Below are 25661 nucleotides of genomic sequence, written 5' to 3'. Positions count from 1 at the left end.
TCATAGTCATATGCAATGCAAAACAAATTCATTTGAGGCAGAAAGGAAGACACAAAAGAGTCATCTTGCAAGGTACTGCAGCAGATGGAATTGACAAAGAATTACAGAGCATCAAAATGGACAATCGAGCGAGCAAATTATTGAGGCAATGTTGCAACGATGTGCCCGTCCTTGCTGACATTCAGCACTAGAGAAACTCTTTTTAAGAAACAAAATTGTGAAAGAAGGCAGGTATCATCGTCGTTTCGACAAGCATCAGCTAAAAGTATAGATTGTAAAGCAGGTCTTAACCAGAAGAAATCATCTAGACCTTATAGCCGGTTAAGGTGAACCCTCTGCCAACAATCTCGCCTACGCAGAACCATGCGTAAAGCTCAACTCCAAATAAAGTCGCAATCCCAAGGTCCTCAACCTTGAGCTCCTTTCTGTTCTTCCATACCTGCTTGACACCATCAAGCTCCTTCCAGAATGCTTCATAGCGGCCTGGTAGACTGAATAAACACACCAATGGTTAGAAACCATCAAAAGCAAACTCCCAACTATTACAAGTTATAAAGACATATTTGCATATAGCAAGGGACAAACAACAGTATGCTTATGCTTTCAAGTTTTAACAAGCCATTTGTATTTAGATTTAGACAAACAATTGGATAAATTGCTGCTCCCTTATGCTTTTAAGTTTAAACAAACCATTTGTATTTGTTATGGTCAATCTCAAAATTCAGAAAACTTCCAGGTTATTTATTAGTGCCAGGAAAGAAAATTATTAGCCTTATGTTAATAAACATTTCCATTCTTATGCTACTTGGATTATCTAACATGACTTGAAAATTGCAGTGAAGTGTATGTCTCCAAACAATGCACTTGGTAATCAAACATAGTGTTCAAGTGGCTCTTCACTTGTTTAAAACTTGTGCTCAGCTGACTAGCTAATGTAAAACATATAATCAAGATGCACATTAGCAAGATATCAGAGGGTAAACAAAATAGCAGATTCAGGAAACAGATACACCTGCATGATGCAAACAGAAAACTTTAGACACTCCGCTCAAAGCAGCTTGTGCCAACACCCAACACCAAACAAAAAAATGCATAAACTTACCCAGAAATATGCATGTATATAGGGTTTCCTCTGTCAGTCAAAACACACATCTAAACTAAACAAAAATTCTATCACATTTCCCAATAACCAATCAAGTTACTACTTGTTTCTACCGCTACATTTTTATAAAGTTGGATCCAAAACCTTTTCAAATATGCATAATTTTGGGTCACAAGAATATTTATAAAGATCCATTCCATGAATCATACAACAAATTCTTCATGCTATCCCATGCCACATCAACTCCACAAGAGACTCTACACCAGGGCACTGAATGGTCAAACTTTGGTTTCACCTAGCAGTTGCTCGCTGTGTTCTATCCATATGTATCCATCGAAATGCAGAAAAATTACTATGAATACATAGTTGTAGACATTGATAATCGAGCATAAGAGCATTGTTCTGTAGGTCCCTTCTGCTATAAAGATCCAAAATTGTATTTAATCCACTAGAACAAACTTGAATTAACGGAATTGGCAGGAATAATCTTGAAGGGCAACATGGAAACCATTGCATAAAATGTCTACAACCACGCATATATGCTACAATACAGACATTACATATAAGTGAGAGCTTTATCACATTCCCTAGATGCTACAAGCCGCATGATTAAGTCATATTAAGTGTGAAGTCATAAACAGTGAAGCCATGAAGAAACCTAGGAGGATAATCCAAGCATTGGCCCTCAAAAATGAAGAACATAAATATTCTATACTACCTACAAAATCTCAGTTACACTGCCACTAACAATCTTAATCCACTCACAGAATTTCACACACAAAGCCTTGGTACAACCATTGCTGGTACGGACCGCAACCAGGTCCCATCATACTAGGTGATTTGGACAGTAGCTAATTGCAGGGAGAAAATATTAACCACACGGCATCATACCCATCGAACAATCAGTCCGAACAAAGCGCGTTACTATTTACTACGCGCACGAATAGATCATGTGATACTACACATCTACACACAACTGAACCTAATTGCCCAATCGGAACGGTACACCACAACGGAGAGGCAGGCGTAATTCACCTTGCGAGGCGGGTGTAGAAGAGCTGCTTGGAGAGCTCCTGGCACTTCTCGACGGTGGGGGGCTGCACGACGTACTGCTTGTTCTTCTCCATGACCTCCTTGTAGTAGGCGCCGCCGCGCTTCGAGGCGAGCTCCGCCGCACGCGCCGCCTGCGCGCGCAGCTGCGCCAGCCTCGCCGCCATCACCGCCGGTCCTAAACCCTACGGCACCACGCGCGAGGAGAGAAAACCGGGTCAAATCGAAAGGAAGCAGATCTGGGCGTGCGGAGTGGCGAGGCTGCGGATCTAGGAGGAGGTTAGGGTTTAGGATGGAGGACGGGGAGCTCACCTTGGTTAAGCGCCGGGGAGAGTTGCGGATGCGAGGTGCGAGGAGATCGAGGAGGAGGACGGCGGGCGAGATGGGGAGGGGAAAACGGTGGCGGACGGTGGGTGGGGGTGGTCGAGGCCTCAAGAGGTCGAGGGTAGTATGGTCACTTCATATATACTAGTTTCGGGTTCGGAGATTAGGGATCCGTTTCTGAGTACTGCAGTTAAAACATCTTATATGATAAAAGCATTAGAAAAATTAAAACGAACTATATTTTAAAATGGAGGAAGTAGATTTCTGGATGACGGATGTATAGGTTATAACCTTCGAAAAATCTAATTTAATAGTAATACTATTAGTACATTTCGTACTAGGAGGACTTATATCCAAAGTACAATATATTTTGGCGCATTCAATAAACAATTACAATCTAAGTTAAGTTTAGAAAAGTAAGCATTTTGTCAAGCAAATAAGCAAAATAAATAGTGCCTATAAATAGCTATCAAACATCATCCAGATACATAAAACTACCAAATCTCGGTGTACTCAATCTTGCATAAGCTCCAAGAGCCTGCTCAGAGCCGAGAGCGTACCAATCCAAATAGATCAGTGATCCCTGTAGGGGGTTGTAAAACTTTCCCCACATGATGCAAGATGAACCACTGTATCTTAGGTCCAAGATAGGTGTCAATTTAATACACCAACCTTTCACATACTCGTTTGACACTGCATAAACATCTGAGATAGATAGATACAATGGAACCGCCAACTACACCTCATCGAAACCGCTTCAAATTTTCCTAGTGAAAGAGTCTTGCGTATGGTAATCTCAGCTTTATGGTTCCAAATTAGATATGTGGTTTGTGCTAGAAAGGTGCTCAAAGACAAAGCACCAACATCACGGTCCTTAATAGGTGAGCCTATCATACTAGTTTGGGTTCGCACTTCATCCACATCATATGTAGCTCACCTTTCTTATCACCGTCATTGAACATATAAATCAACAAGCATTCCCTAAATCTCGCAAGTAGCGATATTTTTGCCCCCGCTCAACTTCTATGAAACTAATAGCATAATATAAATGGCAAATCTAGCAATTATTCTTATCCTAGAATATTTGGGCTGACCAAAGATGATATTCATAACTAATACTCCCTCCGTCTCAGAATATAGCTACTTTTAGATTTTTTTCAAAGTCAAACCTTTTAAACTTTGACCATAAATAGTAAAAAAATATAAAGATTGACAACATAAAAATAATATTAGTATATACATAATAAGACCAACTATCGTAATATATAATCTTTTCTATTTAAACATAATTAATTTTGAAAATATTATTGGTCAAAGATGAAGATGTTTGACTTTAACCAAGTCTATAAGTTACTATATTTTGGGATGGAGGTAGTAGGTTTTACTCATCATGTATAGCTAAATATGATTGAGCCTATGCACAAATATTATTCAATAATAGCACACCAGTATTCGAATGGTGGGATGTAGAGCAACATATAGTTATGAGTGATTGAGTTGAGGATGGTGATTCGATCGAACTACTGCTGGTCTTTGGATGAAGGTTAAAATGTCTTTCAAGCGAATCACCGATGATCAAGACAAGATCTTGAGATGATGTTTTCTCCTATGGATTTCTTGGGGCATTGTAGGAAATCTAAGCCACGAGGGTTCCACTTGCACTAAGGATCTTGGGCTTTATGGATCTAAGGTGAGGATGGGAAAATGGCTAGACATTGGTGTTCTTTCTAGGTTGGAACACAAATTGCTCACTGATTATAGCTCACTAAGTTTAGGCGCACAGCAAGAACATCTCTGATTCTCGCACCTTCCTTATCCTTGTCACCCTCAAAATCCACAAAACCATCATCATCAGCATCCCCTGAATCTCGTTAGGCATGGGCTCGCCGCACTTGATGAGAATATTGTGGAGCAGACAATCGACAACCACAACATAGGATAGCGCCTCTTGGCACTCACCCTTCCAGCATTCATCTAGAAGCCGCCACCGTGCCCGCACATGGCCAAAGGCATTCTTCACCATCTGCAATCCGTGCGTGTGCATATGAGTGAAGAAGCTCTCTTTGCATAACCCATTTGTGGCATCCACATCCTTGTACAGTGTCGCAAGCCACGGGAGCAACAGGCAACAAGCAAGCCCCAAGAAGTAGTGCGGCACCGAGCCACCAATGAGCTCGCCCTGAGGCGCATTGGCGAGCACAATGGATTGTGAGGTGTACAGCTTCATCCGCGGGAGGATCTCACCGGCACCATGGCCGGGTCCCACCCGATAGAGACATCAAGGAAGCGGCCGTCGGTGTCAACCAGGGCCTGCGCGACGGCAGCGTCCCTGAACCACACCTACCTGAGCGTGTTGCAGCAGTTTGGTAGCGAGAGCGCGCAGAACCTCAGGACAGAGCGCGCAATGCGGTTGGGCGCGGCGAGGCCTGAAAGTGCATCTAGGCCCTAGTGGGTTTTGGTGAATAGAATGACACCACGATTAAATAACTAATGATCTTATTGAGTATATGAGCAGGAATTGATTATTATATCAATAGAATATTTGTGATGAAAAATATTAAAAGTAAAGATAAAAGTCTCATATGACAAGACGTGTGACTAGGCTATGATTAAAGTAACAATATTAACAAGCAATGAATAGTATATGGATCGAGTTACGTGTTTGATGACAACTATTTATTCTCATATCTAAATGAAGCTTGTTGACAAAGTCAAAGCACTGGAAGGGAATTTCTTGTGAAGAAATGGACAATCTATCAATAGAAGATATAAGTTGCAAAGAATTGTGAAGAATGGATTTCATTGATGATTTAATTATGATACAGATCTATATGGAAATCTATGTGATGCAAGGATAAAGAGTTGGAATTCGGGATAGTGTTTTGAGGGATTAAGCTTGGCGAAGGGCAATTGGTTTGTGCTGAGATACCAACGCTAGGGTGAAGAAACTGTCAGACCCGGGGCTACCGGGCTGGGCATGTAGCGTAGTCTACGGAGGTTTAAGAGATTAAATTCGTCTTATCTCTTATTCATCTTGTTTATCTCTTATTTGTTCCGTTTAAATAGGAGATAGAGCTAATCAATACGGAGAGGATCTACTCGAGATCAGTTCTGGTGTGATCCCTCGGCAAAGGTTGGTTAGCATCTTTGTAACCCTGGCCTCTCGGATATATAAGGGAGGTCAGGGACCCCCCTCAAAAGAGGAGATCATTAGGTCATTCTACACCAAAGAGAATACAAACCACCATACAGGACGTAGAGTGTTACGCTCCGAGCGGCCCGAACCTGTCTAAAGTCTTGTGTTCTTTGCACCTTCGAGTTCCTGATCTCGGCGTTCCCTCACCCAAAACTTACCACCTTGGGTATATCCCTCGGTGGGCAGCCGGTTAAACACCGACAGCTGGCGCGCCAGGTAGGGGAGCGCGTCGAAGATCCGCCGGCGAGCTCGATGGCAATTTTCAGTTTCATCAGGTCAGTACCCTCTCAGGGTACGACGTTTGTTTTTGGCTCGTGGGTTTGCGTCGCAGACGGTGCGGGCAACTTTCGGCGATTCCTCGTCGACATGACGCCGAAAACCGTCGCTGCGGATCCTCGCAGCGGCCTCGACAAGTTCGTCGACGAGCTCGACAACTTGCCGCTCCATGCTTCCGCGGCACAGGTCGAGATGGAATCTGTTCCAAGCTCGACTTCTTCTGATGCCGCGACAACTTCTCCTGGTTTGGACTCGTTTCAATTCAGGGGTTCTGAAAGTACGCCTAGAGGGGGGGTGAATAGGCGATCGTCGCTTAAAACCTGCACACAAAAATCTCAGCCCGAGGCTGCCTGGCGGACTGTCCGCTGGGAGTGTCCGCTGGGCACTTCCAACGTCCGCTGGGAGGTCTCGGGAATGGAATGCAATCTTTCGAAAAATAAAACTTGTATACCAAATTCCACTTGAATAGAAAGACTCTAATACAGGTGAGGAACACTAAATGTGGAAGCAATCTAGTTCAAAGTAAGTACACAAGTAGATCGGGCAAGAATACTAGACGAAGGTAGGAATAACAAAAATACTAGAATGAAGTAAGATAATCAAGTACAAAAGACACAAGATTTTCACCCGAGGTTCGAATCCACTCAAGGATTCTACGTCCCCGTTGAGGAGTCCACAAAGGACCGGGTTCCTCTCAACCCTTTCCTCTCTCAAGCAACCACAAAGGTCAAACTTGAGTTTTTCACTAGCAACAAGGGTAATACAAACTTCTCAATCCAACCACACCACGAGTTGGTTGTTCTTGAGCACCTCTAACCGTCTAGGAGCCAAGCTCCAAGAGTAATAGATGTGGAAAGTGTTGGAGAATGCCAAGAGATGCCCAAGAGAGGTGAATCTCTTGGGGAGAACTTGAATCTTGCTTGGATCTTGCTCAAATCAAACCCTAGGCCAAAGATTTGGAGTTGGGAAGCTAGGGTTTCACTTTGGGAAGCTTTGGAGTGCTTAGAATGTGCTTGAGACTCAGTTTCACAGGTTAGGCAAGTGTTTTTCTCGAATGGGGGTCGTGGGGTATTTATATGGTCTCACTGGAAACTAGCCGTTAGGCAGTTTCCAGTGACCTGGCGGACTGTCCGCCAGGCCTGGCGGACTGTCCGCCAGGAGCTCTCGGGTTTAGGCTGATTAAGCGCCCTGGCGGACTGTCCGCCAGGACTGGCGGACTGTCCGCCAGGAGCTCTCGGATTTGCATAAATTTCTACAAGGCTTACTCTCCGGATTTGATTTATTGGTGATCTTCCACACACTTTCCACATCCCCCTTGATAGTACGGTATACCTAAACTCAAGAAAACATAAAACAAATAAATTTCTCCACTTGCAACTCTTCTCTTGATCCGGTACCGTTCTCCAACTTTGAATAGTCGTCAAGATTCACTCCTTTTTCTTTTCTCCTTTTTGGTTTCTTTGACCCCTGCTCATTATACTCAATTGAAGCATTAGATACTCATTTAGGTTGTTATTAATCACCAAAATAGGTCATTAGGCCTAGATGCACTTTCAGGTTCGTTGGGTCGTACTCAACCCGGCTTGCGCGAATTGGCCACTGATCTTCAGGAGGCCAATGCGCTCAGATCTCTCTTCATGATTGAGAAGGATCGGGATCTGCTGCTCCGGGACGGAAACTCCGAAGCCACCGCATGTCGGGGGGCTTCGGGTTGTTTTGGCCCCGGTGATTTGGTGCTCGCTTCCTCGCCAGAGGGATATATCGTGCATTGGAAGGGCATGAAGCTCTCCAATCTACTCGAGGCAGAGAGTCGACTCGTGGCTCACCTCGAGCCCTTGCCTTTTCAGGAAGGCAGGCCGTTGGCCACCGCGGCGGAGGGGACGACGGAACTAGTCGACGAAGGTTCTCATGAGCTTTCTTCCCGCCAGGTGCTGATGGCCGAAGAAGGCGAGGACGGTGGGGATTTTCTCATTGACAATTTTGAAGCGATCTCCGAGGATGAGATCACGGCCAATGTTGGTGACGAGAACGACGCCGATCGTGAAGCGCGGAGGGCCAGAAACAGGGCCCGCACAATCCGGCGGAGGAGGGCCAACGAGCGTAGGCGATCTATGCATCGCGAGCTTGATCCTGAGTTCGCCGCCGTCAGCGAACGGGGGTTTCGGACTCCGGTGGCCAACATCGCCAGGGTTACGGCCATCCTCGAGCGCAGCCATGACCCGGAGGTACGTCAAGCACTCTTGTACGCGTAGAGGGCTTGGATCCAGTTGGATCAACACAACCCGGCGCCTACCATCAGGGAGGAGCGCGTGGGCGAGAGTCGAAGTCAGACCCACAGCCGAACGGCTGGCGGCCGTCCTCGACGTCAACCCAGCAACGACAACGCTTGCGCGAGCCAGACCCCTGGCGGGAGGCAGCAGCCACCGCAAGGGGGTCAGCCACGACAAGTCCATCATCGACCCCCTCCGGAGGATCTGCGCCAACACATCAATGAAGGCCGCGATGCGCGCACCGTGATTTCTTCCAGGCGCAAGACCCGTGAAGAAGTCGAGAATGAAGGTACTGACTGTAGCGATCGATTTCCTGCTTTTTCTGCTCGTTTCAGCAGCTACAAGTACCCGGAGGGCTTCAAGCCGATCGGCATCACCAAGTACGACGGCAAGCAGGCTCCCCAGCAGTGGCTTCGTTGCTACTCCACGGCCATTGACGTCGCGGGGGGCTCAAATATCACCAAAGTCGTTTACTTCCCGATGGCTTTGGACCCTGCGCCGCTCACTTGGCTGGAGAGCCTCGGCAGCAACACAATCGACTCCTGGGAACGACTTAAGAAGGTCTTCATCGATAATTTCCAGGGAGCAATTACCCGTGCAGGTACTCGACACGATCTTGCCCAGTGCAAGCAGGAACGTAACGAGCTTCTACGGTCCTACACGCGTCGCTTCTTTGACGTCCGCGCCACCATCGCGAACATCTCGGAGGAGGACATCATCGACTACTTTTACAACGGCATCACCGACCCAAGCATATACAGAGATTTCGGGCGGAACAGGCCGAAGACCGTCGCGGGCCTTCGTGATATGATGCACGATTGGTTCGAGCAGGAGGAGAAGATGCGGGAGCGGTTTCCGCGGCGCCATGATAGCAATCTGCGGCGCCCAAACGACAACCGCAGCGACAAAAGCCAGCGGGACTTTTCCGGGCCACCCCGGAAACGAAAGCCAGATGATGTCATCGCGGCTATCGATCGTCCTTCGCGGGGCAAGAAGTCGACGACGCAGGAGGAATTCGAGAAACTCCTGCAGAAGAAGTGCCCATGGCATCCGGGCGCCAGCCATGCCGCCATTGACTGCTACCACCTTCGGAGGACGTTCAGCAACACCGGTGGTGGAAAGAAGAATAAGAAGCCTGCTGACAAAGAACCCGAGGATGACGATCACGATGACCAGGGGCATAATCCGAAGTTTCAGGATGCCTCGAAGGTCGTCAACGTTATCTTCGGCGGTGATGAGGATTTCGGTTCCAGGAGGGACCAGAAGCTGCTTCTTCGGGAGATCTTGTCCGTCGAGCCGGCGGTACCACGGCCTCTCCGTTGGTCGGAGGTCCCCATCTCGTTCTCTCGCGACGATCAGTGGACGAGCTTCTCGGAGCCCGGTAAGTTCCCATTGGTCCTGGATCCTGTGGTGGCAGAGGTCAAGCTTACCAAGGTCCTCATCGATGGCGGAAGCGGGCTCAATCTCATCTTCGTCAGTACTTTGAAGAAGATGGGCCTGGATTTCAAGGATATGCTGGTGCCCAGCAAGTCTCCCTTTTACGGGATCGTCCCAGGTAATGCGGCGCATCCGCTTGGCACGGTGGTCCTCCCAGTCACCTTTGGCACGCGGGAGAACTATCGTACCGAGTTCATCAAGTTTGAGGTGGCTACTTTTGATTCCTCTTACCATGCAATATTGGGTCGTCCGGCACTGGCTAAGTTCATGGCAGTGCCGCACTATGTTTATCTGCTTCTTAAGATGCCAGGACTCGGTGGAGTGCTCACCCTCCGTGGCGACTTGAAGAAGTCATATGACTGCAACCAGGAGGCGATCCAATATGCTTCGACTACTCGTGTGCCAGATGCTTCGGGAGAAGTACTCGCGGCCGCGCAGCAGCTTTCCCAGTCTGGGCTGGAAATTCCCTCCAAGAAGGCCAGCAAGTCGAGCATCCAGTCGAATGATAGCGTGGCCCTCAAGTCGATCCAGCTCCAGGAGGGAGATCCATCTAAGACCGCCGTCATTGGCGCGGGCTTAGGCGACAAATAGGAACTCGCGCTCGTCAGCTTTCTTCGGGCTAACCGAGACATATTCGCATGGAAACCTGCGGACATGCCAGGGGTGCCCAGGGAGTTGATCGAGCATGCTTTGAATGTAGACCCGAAGGCCATGCCCAAAAAGCAACGCCTCCGGAGGTTTGCTCACGACAAGCGTGAGGCCATTAAACGAGAGATCGCTAAACTCCTCGCGGCTGGATTCATTAAAGAGGTAATTCATCTAGAGTGGGTAGCGAATCCCGTGCTTGTAAAGAAAAAGAACAATGAATGGAGAATGTGTGTCGACTACACCGATCTCAACAAGCATCTCGAAGCAGGGTTTCAAGACGAAGCTTCAGAAGAAGTCGAAGACTGCTTCGAAAGTACTCGATAAGCCTGCAGTACTCAGCTACGAAGAGCTCGGGGGCTTGTCAGACCCGGGGCTACCGGGCTGGGCATGTAGCGTAGTCTACGGAGGTTTAAGAGATTAAGTTCGTCTTATCTCTTATTCATCTTGTTTATCTCTTATTTGTTCCGTTTAAATAGGAGATAGAGCTAATCAACACGGAGAGGATCTACTCGAGATCAGTTCTGGTGTGATCCCTCGGCAAAGGTTGGTTAGCATCTTTGTAACCCTGGCCTCTCGGATATATAAGGGAGGTCAGGGACCCCCCTCAAAAGAGGAGATCATTAGGTCATTCTACACCAAAGAGAATACAAACCACCATACAGGACGTAGGGTGTTACGCTCCGAGCGGCCCGAACCTGTCTAAAGTCTTGTGTTCTTTGCACCTTCGAGTTCCTGATCTCGGCGTTCCCTCACCCAAAACTTACCACCTTGGGTATATCCCTCGGTGGGCAGCCGGTTAAACACCGACAGAAACTTTTTTTTGGATTCAACTTGAAGAATCTTGATCACGTATGGTGTTCATATTAGTAAGTATCAATCTTTTTAGAATCTTATTATGAAGATGGTGGTTTGAACTAGAAGTAGATTTCATTCAAAGATAATAGTTTAAGTCACTAGCTCAAGAAAGTTGTGCTCAAGTTATAGAAATCAAGTTGGATGCACTCTTCAGATTGAGAATGATTAAGGCACGACATGGTACACTTTTGAGAAACTCAAATGGTTGAAATGTACTCTATTTTTAATCTTGAGTATAGGTGCACCGTACTATCAAGAAAGGCTGCATCACATTGTGTTTTGGTTTAGTCTCAGTGCTCAAGTAACCCAAATAAGTTGAGAGTCACAAAAGCCTCAAGTGCACATTGGGTGGAATTAACAAGGGCAGCCCGGAAGTTCCGGATTTTGCATACATGGCACTAACGGCTAGTAGGTTTGAAAATCCGGAAGTTCTGGGTATGAGAATTCGGAAGTTCCAGGTTCTAACTATCACATAACAGCTTTCTTTGGACCCAACTATTTATACCCTTAAGCCCCCTCCTTGGTGGGCTGCTATTCCAGGCATTACTTTACTGCTTGCTAGTCATCTTAAGAAAGCTTGGTAGTCTTGTTGAGCTCTTCTCAACCTCTCTTTATGAGATTGTGCAATTCTTGTAATATCTTTGAGTTGGGTTTGAGAGAGTGAAAGCTTGAAAGCATTAGAGAGCACAACAAACCTTCAGCACTTAAGTTTGGCCGAAATCGTGTGTTTTGCATTTGTTACTCTTGGAGCCTTGGCTCCTAGAAGGCTAGGTGTTGCCCGGCGAGCATCCAATTGTGTGGGCTGTCGTGGGAAGTTTGTAAGGGTCAATTTCCACCTCCGTATGGGAAGGGAATCAAGATAGTGGAAGGTCAAGGTGTGCTTATGTAGCGTCTTGGCGGGGAGGCTTCGCGGAGCTCCTCAACGGAGAGTAGAATTCACTAAGCTTGTGTAGTACATGCAGTGAATCCAAACTTCGGTAAAAATCCTTGTGTCAATTGTGTTTGATTTTATGTTGTGGATTTGAGGAGCTCTCCATTGAACACTTGTGTTCTTGGAGAGATTATTGTTTTTGTAATTACAGGGACTGTGTGGACCTGCTCTAGAAACTCCACTTAGCATAGTCTACATCTGGGGTTTGAACTTGTATCCATTTACCCGCACTAGATTAATTGTCTTCACTATGCTCTCTGTGTGAACCCAGAAGTTCCAGTTTGTAGAACCCGGAAGTTCTGTATTTGCTAACCCGGAAGTTTCGGGTTTTGCAAGGAGTGAATTTTATCCGCTGCTTTGGAGTAAAAATTTGTAGGTGCGCCTATTCATCCCCTTCTAGGCGACATCACGGTCCTTTCAAGGTCGAGCAGCACGGCAAGGTGGTCGGCTATCGCACGGCAAGGCTAGCCTGCCGGTGGGTAGCGGCGCGCGGGCGGGGCTGCTGTGGCAGAACCAACATGAATTACACCGGCTCAAGTGCGCTAATCCTTTCTCGGAAGGCAGTAAGTACTCAACCACACTTCAAACGGTGAACCCCGTGGTCTGTCGGGTAAAGTCCCGATAAAACCACCTAACTTAGGATCAAAACAAGGTACCTCATACGAAGGCGAGTCCAGAGATACAATCACCGATAATTTTACATCATAGGCATAATATTACATTATTATTCAAACATATACGGTAGCAAGACCTAACTAGTACGAATTTATACAAACCATTCAAAGTTAGAGTATCTGCAGTGGAAAATAAAATGCGACACTACCAAACGTCGCGGAACGGACATTGAGCTAAGCCCAAGCGCAACATCACTCGGAGGGACCTGTGTTGGCTGGGGATGGATCCCACTCCACGGCCCAACCATCGGAAAGAGTATAGGGCCAGGGCACAGGCAGAGCAGAGTCCTCAGGGGGATTACCTGGAACAAAAGTCACATCGCAAGACTGAGTATTCTAATACTCAGCAAGACTTACCCGTTTCATGGTATAGTTAACCATGTAGCTAGACTATGAAGGCTTGTAATGGTTCTGGATATAATTTCAGCTGAAAAGCAACAAAGAGTAGATCCTTAATTTCAACTTTTAGCTTTCAAGTTCTAATTGGTTATCCATTCTAAGTAAGCAACTATAGCTACTCAAACATGGTAGAACTTTTTAAGCAAACATCATTCTTTGATCATCATCAGGTTGCTCTTATTATTCTATGTGGCAAAGGGATCAAGCAGTCACAATCTCCGCGAGAATCGGACGATTCTGAATCAAGTTTCAAAACCTTGCAAGGGTAAACCTAACTCACACGCTTAGAACATTCAATGATCGTTCCCAAGCAACCGTTTGTCTTTCATTCCGACTCTTGGATCAGTGCCACCACAAGCGACTGTAGGACCATACGCACATCCAATGTGCAGGACGTACGCCTGTAGCGTGACTACATGACCGTACTCCTGTCCGCTATGCGGAACGTACTCCCGCACATCGGGGCATGTGCGAAAAACCAAATTACGAGTGGTTGGGGTATGTCCACTCCTCGGGCCGATTGGTTACTAGGCTTACCGCTTACCATATTTCACGGCATGTGACTAGTACTTTCAAACGCTTAACCACCGCTACCACACACTGCGACCTTATCAAATTTTCATCAACACAGACGGGGTTTTAGCCACAGTCATGAATCATAATCATAACCCCGTCCGTCATCCTTATAGTGGTTGCAGGAATGTAAACATTACAACTCCTATAAAGCTCGCGAGTGACAGACAATCAGTCGACTTCTACAGGTCCTATTAGCTTAGCAGCTAGTCGGACTCATGTTCTAGTATTCAATACATAGGTTTCTAGGAATATGCAACTAAGGTTTCAATACAATTTCTAGAAACTTAAATGCACAAGTAGATATATATGAATATATAAATTGCAGTGTAGTAAAAATAGCGGTTTATGTCCGGGGCTTGCCTTCGCTGGTGGGGCTGCGGTCAGAGATGTCAACACTAAAAGTTTCCAAACTGGGGTTTGGGGCTTCAGTTATATTTCCGATGAGGTTCCTGGGGTCTTCAGAAATATCCCCTTCTGGTTCCGGGATCAGCTAGTAGTCTCCGTCAGCGAGAGTTGTCGAATCTATATGATATGCAAATATTATAGTTAAGGAAATGCATATGCTTCTATTTCATTTCACGATAAAGTTGCAATCCAACAAGTTAATTAACCTTTGCTATAGACAGTCATTTATCGAGTATTAACTTACATTACCTAACTTCATTAAACGACATGTGGAGTTACTCTAAATAATTAAGCTAATTACATTAAGTAGCATTGAAAAAGATCTTAACTTATCTAACCAATTTCCTTAAATATTATTAGTTTACTTTATCAATTAGACTAATGATCTTTTTTTAAGAAAAAGGGTTATTATTTTAATTCTTGGTCAACTAATAAAATCTTAAGTTAAGAGTGATTACTAATGCTATAAAAATTAGTATAAATAGGTCTAACTGAAATAAGCTTATCATTAATTTTTAGAACATTTTATGCAGCATAGCAATCAGAATAATTAACTTAATCAAACAATATTTAGATCATGCACTATTTTTGTAGTTTGATATACTACAAATTTAAGGTTAAAAATTTTACTGGAAAAAGGTTGATCTGAATCTAAACTATTGTGATTTTATCAAGATTTTTATCATTATAGCCATTATTCTATAAAATACACAAAAACAGCATTGTGATATTAAGATCTATTTATACCAGAAGTTCTACACTAGATCTGGTGCTGCAATTTTGTGAACATATTACACTACTCAAACGTAACGCTCTAACTTAATTTCATAAATTTTCATAATCCAGAACTATTATTCATGGATTATTTTTGAATTCAAGTTTAAATTCATAACTTAAGCTACTCTATGCTACTGATGTTCAAAATTTTATCATGGATTACACATGCTGAAAGAAAGTTAGGGTAAAATTTTCAGCTACAAACACTAATAGATTCACCCTTGAATAAATCCTAAAGCTTTCCTCAATTTGAAACAAAGATACTTGAACACCATAGTTAGGAAATAGTTCTGAGTCTACAAATTTTACATAAAGCTATGCATGAGACACACATCCTATGTTTCAATTTTCAGCAACAGCATAGCTATGGATCAAAAGATCTAATTAGCACACCCATTTCCTAGTATTTACTCTAATTCAAAATATTCACTTATTCAGCTCAAGGTTATAACACAAAAGTTGTAGAGTTTATTTCAAGAATTCAAACAAAACTAGTTGATATTTTTCTGAATTTCCTACGAATTCTTACAAATTTCTAAAGATCACTGATTTTGAATTGAGGGGAGGGACTGAAATCTTGCAGTCAGACCCTCAGAAAGATTTAAATCAAAGCAATTGAGTCCTTGACTCATCGGGGAAGAGAGCCGAGACTCGCAGGCCAAATTCCGGCGACGGTGGTCGCCGGCGGCAAGGGGGAACCGGCCAGGGAGGATTAGGGGGCTAGGGTGAACCTTGCTGGGGGTGATGTGATGGTCGGGGTTGACCGGAGGGGGTGGAACAGCGGTGACCCGAGGCGGCGGCGATGGAGCTCGACTACGACGGCGGTGTTCCAGCGTGGGGGCTCACCGGCGGTGGATCAGAGGTGGGGGAAAAGCTCCAGGGGGTCAAGGCGGTCCTCCCAAGCTACTTGTCAGGAGCTAAGATGGCCGGAAGAGCGGGTCCCCACGGTGACCCGGGACGGCGGCGAAGGGGGAGCTCGTCGGCGAGGTGGATGTGGTGCTCAAGGGCGGCAATGGAGGGGCTGGTGAGCTTCACGGGATCACGGCGAAACTGTGGGAGGGGTTGTCGTGGATCGGGAGAGGCTATGGTGGTCTGCCCACGGTGGACCAGGAGGTCGCCGGAGAAGAGCACGAGCGGCGATGGTGGATCCGGGGCTCGGGGTGAAATGCGAATGCAAGAGAGTGCGAAATGGAGGGAGGAGAAGCTACTGAACATCTTAGACCAGCAAAGAAGGGTGGGGGAAGCACGCACGGGCGCTAGCCACGACGGCGGCGAGGTGGCGGCTGGGCAGAGCTCGGGCAGAGGCGGGGCGACGTGGAGCGCGCGGGAGAAGGCCAGAGGAAGAGAACTAGGGCGGCGGCCGGCCTGGAGGTGATGCGTGGGAGCTACCAGAGCAGGAGGTGGCACCGGCAGAGCTGCAGCGGCGGTGAGCGGCGGCGGCCTGCGACGGCAGAGGGGCAGCTTGGGCGGGCGGCAGAGCAGCGTGGCGTGCTCGGGGAAGGTCAGCAGGAAGGGGTTGAGGCGGTGGGTGAGCGCGGGGGCGACGCGTGGAGGCCAAGAGAGGCAGGGGGAGGCCTCGGGCGGCACGGCACGGCGGCCAGCGGCGGCGCTGCTGCGCGGCAGAGGAGGGGCAGAGGAAGAAGAGAAGGGGGGGGGGGGGCGCCAGGGGCTGAGTTGTGAACTTCAAAAACTCCAGGGACCTCACTATAATATAAAATTTTCCACTATTCTAAAGCCCAAATGAGAAAATGGTCAAAATAAAAGTTGTAGAACTTTTCAAACCCTACAACTTCTATTTAGAGTTAAAATTCAAAAACTCAAAGGATAGAGCTTTATTTTAAAATCTTGGACTTAATTCAAACTTTTTAAAGTTTTTGTCCTTATTAGGGTAAATTTCATGTATTTTTGGACTGAATTGCAAGTTTTATGTAATGTAATGATGACTAACACTTTTACACTTTGACCCCTAGTCAAAATTGGAAGTTACATTTGTAATTCAAATATTTTGCATAAAAGGACTCATATTTTTGAAAGATTACACATAGGTCCTTATTTCCACACATTCACTCAATTTCACACAATTCAATACATATATTACAAATTCTAGTGTGTTACAATTTTGACACCTAGGGTGTCACAGCTGCGAGGCGGCGGAGCGCCGCCGGCCGCCAATAGTGGGCGCGAACAGTGGGCTAGGGCCAGGTGGGGGCGTCGCAAGCGGCTTGATTCACGTAGGGCGGCGCAGCGCGGCGGAAAGGTCATCGACGGCCGTCGACAGTGGAAGGTGGCTGATGGGAGCGGGGCGGGTGCTGAGGTGCCGCCACATGGGGTGGGCGGTACAAAGCCCACCAGGTCGAGGAAGAAGGCATGCGCGGGCGGTACACCTAAGCAAATGGCGGGCGGGGCTGAAAAAAGGCCTGGTTTTTTTGGGCCTTAAAAATCCCGCCCACGCCCGTCCCATGGGCAGCAATGGGCCCCTTTTTTGGGCTGGACTCGGGCTGGGTCCAGATCGGGCTCGGACTTTCCATTCTTTTTGAACGGGGAAATAATTCATTTAAATAGTTCAGGCAAGGCTCGGGCCGAGAAAAAGAATTTGGGCTTCATTTCCTCTATCCAAGCCCATCCCATTGAGTGTCGTAGGCGGGCCAAAGCCCACCGGGCTCGGGCCGGGCAGGAAATGCTTAGGTCTAGCAGGCGGGATCCTTTGGCAACAGTTTGGATTCCAGTCGCCCGCGCGACCTGGATCAGCTCCTGGAGTTGGGTGGTTTGAGATTCGTGCTTGGAGAATATCAACGGATGAGATTTCATCGGTCAAATAAGTGTTTTTTAAAAAATATGATGATGAAAGATTATACAGTGGTAAACGGTTTTATTTTTTCTTTTTATGTTATTTGATATATTGTCACGTCAATGTATTCACTCAGTAAAAAACTATTGACATGTTAGTGTCATAATTAACAATACAAACTGCCGCTGTTTTATGTGATGTTTTTTGGATAGAAAGATTTTTTTTATGGTTTTAATAGTTAAGGTAGGATTTATATATGATTTTACGATTATGTGATTATAAGTTATATATACTCTGACTCTAGCTTTATAAAGAGATAAATAGAATCTTTTTTAACCAAACTCTCTTCTTTCTTCGTCTCCAAGTCTCCCTTTGGAGGTTGCTAACGCTTTGTTGTTGCTATCCGCCTAGGTCTCCAAAGCCACTGTAAAACTATCAAACCAACCAAACACTCGAGCCAAAAAAACCCCCCAACTCCGATCACCCTGATGGTGTCCGACGAAGCCCCGCACCGACGGTGGAGCGAATTCGGGTGGTCGGCGCATGGGCCAGCGCCCTGGATGTGGACTTGGGCGCCTGGATGGTGCAGATGCTGAGGGCGCCAGGCGCGGCAAGCGGGGGACGGAGTGGAGCTTGACTACGTCGTCCTCATCTTCGGCGGCATGAATAGGAATGGATTATAAGTCGAAAACAAAGGATTGCGATATTTCGTAGGAATGAATATATGAGTTCTTAGAATGGCGGAGGAATTTACATGCCACATGTTTTTTGCTTAGAACATTGATGTATTTAGTTAGACCAGCTAAGGGAGATTTTATCATTCATATAGTTTCCTTCTTCGATTAACTTAGTCAATGAACCGGGGGCCCATTTTGGTCCATGACCCCACCCAACCGTGAAAAGGTGAGGAGCAGATGCGTGTGCGTGAAAAGGCGAAAAGGATAAGAAACTATCCTCCTTATTCTTATCCTTTCCTATTTAGGTGTCTCTTTTTCACGGACTCATATATTTATCTTCTTCGAACACACGGGAGCGGAAAAAAAGGGTAATGCTTGTATCCTGACGTCCGAGCAGTAAACAAATATCGGACGCTTCCTCGTGCTTCCAATCTATTCCCCAACTCCCTCATTTCCCTCGTCATCCTAGGGCGCGTTTGGTTCCTGGCATTTGCTCCAACCTGGTTGGTGGGATGCAACGACATGATGATTGGTTGCCCGATCCTTTACCTGAACCTGTCCCGAGGCATGCAAAATACTCCGCTCAGCCTGGCTGCTGGGAAACGAAAATGGAATCCGTTTCTTGGCAGCCTGGCTCGCGCGAGCCCGAACGAGCTGCGTGCAAGACAGAAAAATTTGATCCGCCCTACAAATACATCCATCCAAACAAGTGCTCTGCTCATCCAGTACAAATTGATTCAGTGAACCAATCAACAGCGTGATGCATGCATTCAGCCTGGCTCAGCTCAGCCTGGATGGTACATGCGAGCCAGGCTCCGTTGGCCTAATCATTTCCACCTCTCGCACCTTGGATCCGCATGCTACCTCGCTGAAATCCGATGCCCCACTCGATCTCTGTCGAATCGTGGGCGCTCGAGGTGGATCCCTACCCCGATCTGACTCCACCTCCACCACGATCGGCGCCGGCCGTCTCTACCGCGGTGGCCCCTGCTCCTCCCCCGCGCGGTGCCGCTGCGGGGGGTTGTCCTTCCTGCTGCTCGCTGCGTCGTCCTCTCCAAGATGGCATGCACGTTCGTGAGCCACTGGACAGTACGAAGACACCACGCCAATAGCACCAACAAGGGAGCAGCCAAACTGCACGGCTCGCGGCAGCGATGACGGTGCGCGGAGGGGCCTGGGGCCTGGGCAACGTTTGCAGGCTCATTTTCCGGTAGACATGTTGCATATGCATTTTGCAGGAAGACATTTTCCATGTTGCGGGTGTCATTTTGCCCAATCTTTCTACAGAAACATGTGGTGTTGTCATAGGTTTATTGATTTGTTATGAGATATATTTGGAAAGTGTTTCAATTTTCCGGATTCTCTTATTTTGCAACATGGTTCTCTTATTTTGAAGTCAGTACCTCCAATGTTGCATCGTGTATTCTATAGGTATTCCTACATGTTGCGGTTGGCTTTCTTGTTTGTTGCGGCAGTTGCAACCTAAATTTATTTGTATTTTCGAAATTTGTGCTAGATCTTCATGTGCATAAGCATGTTTTGGACTCATTTTTGCCGGCAGATCAATTCTTTGTATCATACCTTTTTATATTGAAATCTGACTGTGTTGCAGAAATTGAAATGAGTTTGTTGCATAAGTTACCTAGTGATGTTGCACAGAGCGTCCGATGCGATTATTCCCATCGTGTGTCCGGAGGCTACTAAGCCTAAAAAAGAAAAGAAAGAAAGCACAGTAGTGCCACGAAAGCATTAGTATAAGGGGCTTTTGCACTCGGCAGTGGATGGTGATCTGCACCATTGCGGCGTTGACCTTGCTGGGCTGCGAGGTGCCCTGCGGCCGAGGCATGCCGAGCATCCGCGGCTTCGCCGGAGCCGAGATCTCTTTCTTCTTTTTCTTGATCTGGTTTTCTCTCGCCTGCTTCTGATCTGATATTGCACCGCTAGAATCAGTGGCGGGGCTCGCCCAAAATTTTAGCTGGGGCAGACCAACAAGATCGCGGGCATGGTGCACGGCAGCCGGCGCAGCGTGATGCACACAGCCTCGCAGGTCCGACATCTTTGGGCACGTACTATCATTAGTTGACATCTATACGTCGTCCTCAGCAGCTTTCGCACGAAGGAAGTGTTGGAATATTTGAGCCTAACCCATGTAAATCCAAATAATTCCTATAAAATCTCAAAGATCTATTAGTATATAGGTGCATGTCAACAAATTAGTACACCTTACTAATTTTTCCAACGGGAAGCAGTGCCCATGGTGACCTCCTTCGGAGCGAACGGGCCGGCGTGGTCTTCAAGGTCAGCGGTGTGACGTTCGTCGTGCACTGGTGGGTGCTAACGGCGAGGTGGCGGTCGTCACTCGTCAATGCAAGCACATTGATGTCAACATGACGATGGTGGAAGTGTTGAGTACAGAACTCAGGATCGATTGGTAACCAAGCGATGAACACAGGTTTGGGAAGCTTTGTAGATTGTGTCCGTGGCGGATCCAGGGATCGAAAGGAGTTTGGACCAAACTTAAGAAAATTTTATTACCATCTCTGGTAAAAGAAGGTTGCGACCACAACCGATCAAATTTGAACAGCTAGTTATCATTTCTTCTCTTTCAATTTTCTGATCTCTAGTATTTATTTGAACACATGTACAAACTATTTGCCTTGCTTCTCTCTAGTGATGGTCAAAGCACATAAAAACTTCACACGTACTTTTACCATTATGATTTGCTAGCGCTTTACCGTTACGATTTGCTAGCATGGTAAATCTTACAGCATGGTAACAGACGACGGGCCCTGGATCCGCCGGTGGATTGTACTAATACGTACTTGCGTTACAGAAAAACACGACAAGACTCGAGAATATATAAAGCAACTAGCAGCTAAGCTATTAACCGACTCGGACACATACGTACTAGACGTGTACGTTTCAAGCTTCTAGCTCCGTTCTGTGACTCGGACACCAATACGCACATGCAAACTATGCAGGCTTGTACGTGAACTCCAAATACTAGCAACAGGATTAACTTCTACAGGAAGCGCACACGGCCGGGGAGGCTCTGATCTGCGCCGGCAGCTAGGTGGGGCATCCATCTGCCCCACCCTGCCATAACGGGCGGGCGCTCCGCCTATGGCCTAGAATATGCTTCTCTTGCCTCTCATTGCCTCGGGCTTGCGCGAAAACGGAGCTCAGAGCGAATGCTTTTTTAACAGTGTTTTACGAAGGAAACCGTTCCTTTCCTCTGGATTGGTTTGAGTAGTGCTCCTTCGTCTTCGTCCCCTGAAAATTTTCTAAGAAAAGCCTCTAATCTAAACGGGCCTTATAGTATCATTCCAGCCGTTAGGCATTTCACCACCATTAAAGACAGCATGAACCTCTCTTTTCACCTGATCACCGAGCAAAGAACAACCGTTTATAAAGAACTAACGGAATGCCATCAGCCCCCGGTGCTTTCAGATCACCAATGTTTTCTAGAGCCGACCACACTTCATCATCAGTGAAGAGTGCAGTTAGATAGGCTGTCATTCATTTCTTGCGTGACCCGACTCTGAACACAATCTATATCATTAAGTGATTTAATACAATATTGAGATACGATAGCAATAGAAAAGACATGTTTCAACGAAGGACGACCATAATTTCAGATTGATAGATAACAAAGGTTCAAAACCCAAAACTAACAGTAAGAGATTCTTTGTTCACATCGCCCAACTTAAATAAAAATGCAGGTACATGCCGTAGCACAAGTTCTTATCGCCTCATCCTCATAAGATAGCACTACTAAGATGGGACTACAGTTCACTCGTCATCTCATCATTGTCATCGGCACCACCAGAGGCAATGAGGGCGTTAAGTCTTTTGACGAGGCTGGCCTTCCTCTGCTCAGCCTGGGCATAATTACCCGAGAATCGAATTACCCAATAATTGAACCGAATTATTCAAAACCGAAAATTCGGTCACCAGTTCGGTTCTGGGTTTCCACTAACCGAAATATTTCGGTTAGTTCGGTTCTGGACCTCGGGTACCCGAAATAACCGATGGAACCGTGCTGAAGGCCATCGGTATGCAGCCTAGCCCATCAGTAAGCAGCCCAGCCCAATAAAAAACCCTAGCTATATAACTCCTCCACCCCACTCTCCACTCCCCTATCCCCCGCCCGGCAGCCGCAAGCCCCACGCCCCCACCCGCCTCGGCGCCTCCTCCTATCCTTTGTCGTCCCCGTGCGGGCGTGCCTCCTCTCATCCTCCTCCTACAGCTCACGGGGTCCTCTGGCGGTGTTGTTTCCGGAAATGGCTGGCAGCTAAACCTACTCGAAGTGTGTATCACGCGTCGTGATTGGATGTCTATTCCCTACCGCTCGCAAGCGTTCTTCTAGCACCAGATGCTGGAGGAACCACCGGCTCCATCAGGTGGACGCACACGAGCTGAGAGCAACTCCATTATACAAAACAAGGCTCACCCACGACTCAGGTTTTGGAAGGGTTCAAAAATGGGGTCCCGGGGAGCTCCATTTATAGCCGCTCGTGCATCCCCTGTCCTGAAAGCCAGCTACGTAGCGTGGGGCGCGGCTCTGCCTCAAAAGAATGGAAATCCTCACAGGGAAATAGGGAGGACCCCTCTGCGGCAGGCCAACGCGACGGATCGGGCAGGCCTTGATGTTCCACCCCCAAAAAGCAGGCAGCTGGTACCGCCGCCGTGCACTTATTGCGCAGTCAGATCAAGGCAACCCCGATTGACTAGCAGTCACAAGGGGGAGAGCTGAGGCAGAGCGATGCGACCTCTCACTCTGAGCAAAAGCACGGCGCGGTGAGAATAGCGCCTTCGCGATTAAACAAATCGCAAAGCCGCTCGGGGGCCTCTAACGGGTCCAGGGTCCTGGGGTCCCCAAAGGGCCATTTCCTGCTGGCACTCAGAATGACCGGACCACCGATGGATCAAACAGACGCCCTCTTGGGCTACGACCATCTCCAGGCCGTCCAGGTCCACGGTCCCGACTGGCCGGCCTGGCGGCTGAAGCCTTGACCCGCGTCCCCGACCAAGGGGACGACCAAGGCCTAGGTCTGTACTACGGTCCTGACCTAAGACGCCAGTCAAACCCCACCACACACATGTCGCTTTCTCCGACTAACGAGGTCGGGGCCGGCCGGACCTCGCACACTGACCGACCCCAGGGGCAGATGCTGTGGATAAGGATGGACGCACCAGATTCAACTACCGTACAGGAGCAACCACTCCCCCCACGGTGGTTACAGTCCCTCTAACTGCCGCTGCAGGAGGACACTATTCCACTTGGTTGTCCTCGCGAAGGGACGGGACGCAACGTCATCCCAATGCGGCGGACACGCCACCATCACAACGGAGTGATGGGGCGAAGTGCCAGAGACGGAGCGTGACTACCATACCGTACTTATCGTCGCCCGGGCCGATGGAGCATGACGCATAGGGACATGATAAGATAGCCGCCCCACGACCCAGGACTTGGATGGTGGTCATCAGAAGGCCCCAACTGATAAAGTTGGTGGCCCCGACTGGCGGAGCTGGTGACCCCGAGCGGTGAAGCAAAGAACATCCTCTCTTTCTACCTTTAGTTCCCCTGTAACGGAGGACCCCCTTGGACTATAAAAGGGAGGGTCATTCGCTTAGGAAAAATCATCACTAGAAGACCCAAAGACCTCGACAGCTCTCGATCATACCACATCATCCACTTGCAAGCTTATAACTCCCCAAATCCTCACGAGCACCTGGGCTCAAGCAATACAACTAACTGACCCCCAATTGGACGTGGAGCATGATTGCCTGAACCACTATAAATATTGAGTCATTGTGTAAGCTCCAATATAGTTCACCACTATTTTACCATTATGATCCATTGTCACCATGTAGTCGGTAATGTAGCATGGTGATGGCTCATGAGTGATAACCTTAGTCTTGATGGAAGCCTTAACCTTATTTTTGACTTGAGAAAGAGTTGTGGTGGTCACACCATGTGCTATGTTCATCAAGTCCTCAAGATTTGCTCTTTTTGTGAGCGTGACACATTCCTTACCTTTGACCACCTTCCGATCATTTACCTTACCTCTCTTGTAATGTCCTAGTCCATCCTTTTTGTTTGAATATCTTCCATTCTTGTAGTTTACCTTAGTCTTAGTCTTGGTATTACCTTCATATCCATTCTTTACTAACATGTTCAATCTCTCAAGTTGAGCATTCTTTGCTTGGATCAACTTTTCTAACTTAGCCATGTTAGTAAAACAAGCTTGTACATCAACTTTATAATATTTTGAGAACCTTTCACTTGTGGAGACATTGGAGTCAAGAGTTGCTTTAGAATTGGTTTTGGTGCTTTTCCAAAGGGCATTATAGCTAACTTCAAGAACTTTGTACTTGATCGTTAAGCATGACAAGCTTTCTTAAAGTTCACTATGAGTAGCCTTTAGGGAAGCTAAGGATTTATTTATCAAAATGGTCTCCTTTGACATCCTCTCTTTTGAATCATAAATCAATAGCTAATTTTTCAACTTTCACCTTTCCTTCGGCAAGAGCCTTCTCTAAGATAAGGTTTCTCTCCTTCTTAAGGATGAGCAAGTCCTCTTGCCTATCGAGACACTCTTTCTTTTTCTCTAATTTCTCCATAAGTTTTTAAATTTCTTTAAAACCTTTCTTTCCAAATTCTTTTATCATGAATGCTTTATGTTACTCTTCCTCATCATCAAAATTATTTTGTGTACTACTAGATGTGGTGGAAGGATGAGAGGAAGAGGTGGATGATTCTTGCACCTTAGTCCCTTTTGCCATGAGACAAAAAAAGACGTCATCTTCGTCGTCGGAGATGTTGTTGAAAAGTTTCTTTGAAGACTTGGGTATGGCTAGAGTTGCCATACCTTCATGATTGGAGTCTTCATGACAACACTCCCACTTTTGACCAACATGAGCATGACCTTGATATTTCTTTTTGTAGTTCTCCTTCTTTTGTTTATTCTTCAATTGTAGGCAACCGGCAATGTAGTAGCCCACTTCTTTGCACTCATAGTATCTTCTTTGTGATGGCTTCTTCTTGTCATCACCATCTTTCTGGTAGTACTTCTTCTTCATGAACTTCTTGAAGTTTCTCAACACTAAGACCATCTCTTCATCGATGGAGCCTTCATCACTTGAATCTTCTTTCCTTGACTTTAGAGCCTGGGGGCTTGATTCAACCTTGTCATTTGAGCTAGCATTGAGTGCTATATTTTTTTATCACTTTGTTGCTAAGTGACTTGGCTACATCGCTCTCAACCAACTC

The 25661-nt window shown here is 46.8% G+C and overlaps 1 protein-coding gene and 1 pseudogene across 1 annotated transcript; both read right to left on the bottom strand.

The window, feature by feature from the left end:
- Window positions 1-13: 13 nt before the first annotated feature.
- LOC112891624 lies at window positions 14-2599 on the bottom strand. The gene is made up of 3 exons (XM_025958530.1): window positions 2465-2599; window positions 2138-2337; window positions 14-491 (listed from the first exon to the last, which is right to left on the bottom strand). The coding sequence occupies exons 2-3, from the start codon at window positions 2317-2319 to the stop codon at window positions 305-307; spliced, it is 369 nt and encodes a 122-aa protein (XP_025814315.1). The 5' UTR covers window positions 2320-2337; window positions 2465-2599; the 3' UTR covers window positions 14-304.
- Window positions 2600-4224: 1625 nt separating this feature from the next.
- Window positions 4225-25504, bottom strand: LOC112892489 (annotated as a pseudogene).
- Window positions 25505-25661: the final 157 nt, after the last annotated feature.

This window comes from Panicum hallii, chromosome 5 (assembly GCF_002211085.1).
Source record: "Panicum hallii strain FIL2 chromosome 5, PHallii_v3.1, whole genome shotgun sequence".
In the NCBI taxonomy this organism is placed as follows: Eukaryota; Viridiplantae; Streptophyta; class Magnoliopsida; order Poales; family Poaceae; genus Panicum; species Panicum hallii.
This window is presented reverse-complemented; position numbering and strand designations above follow the sequence as displayed.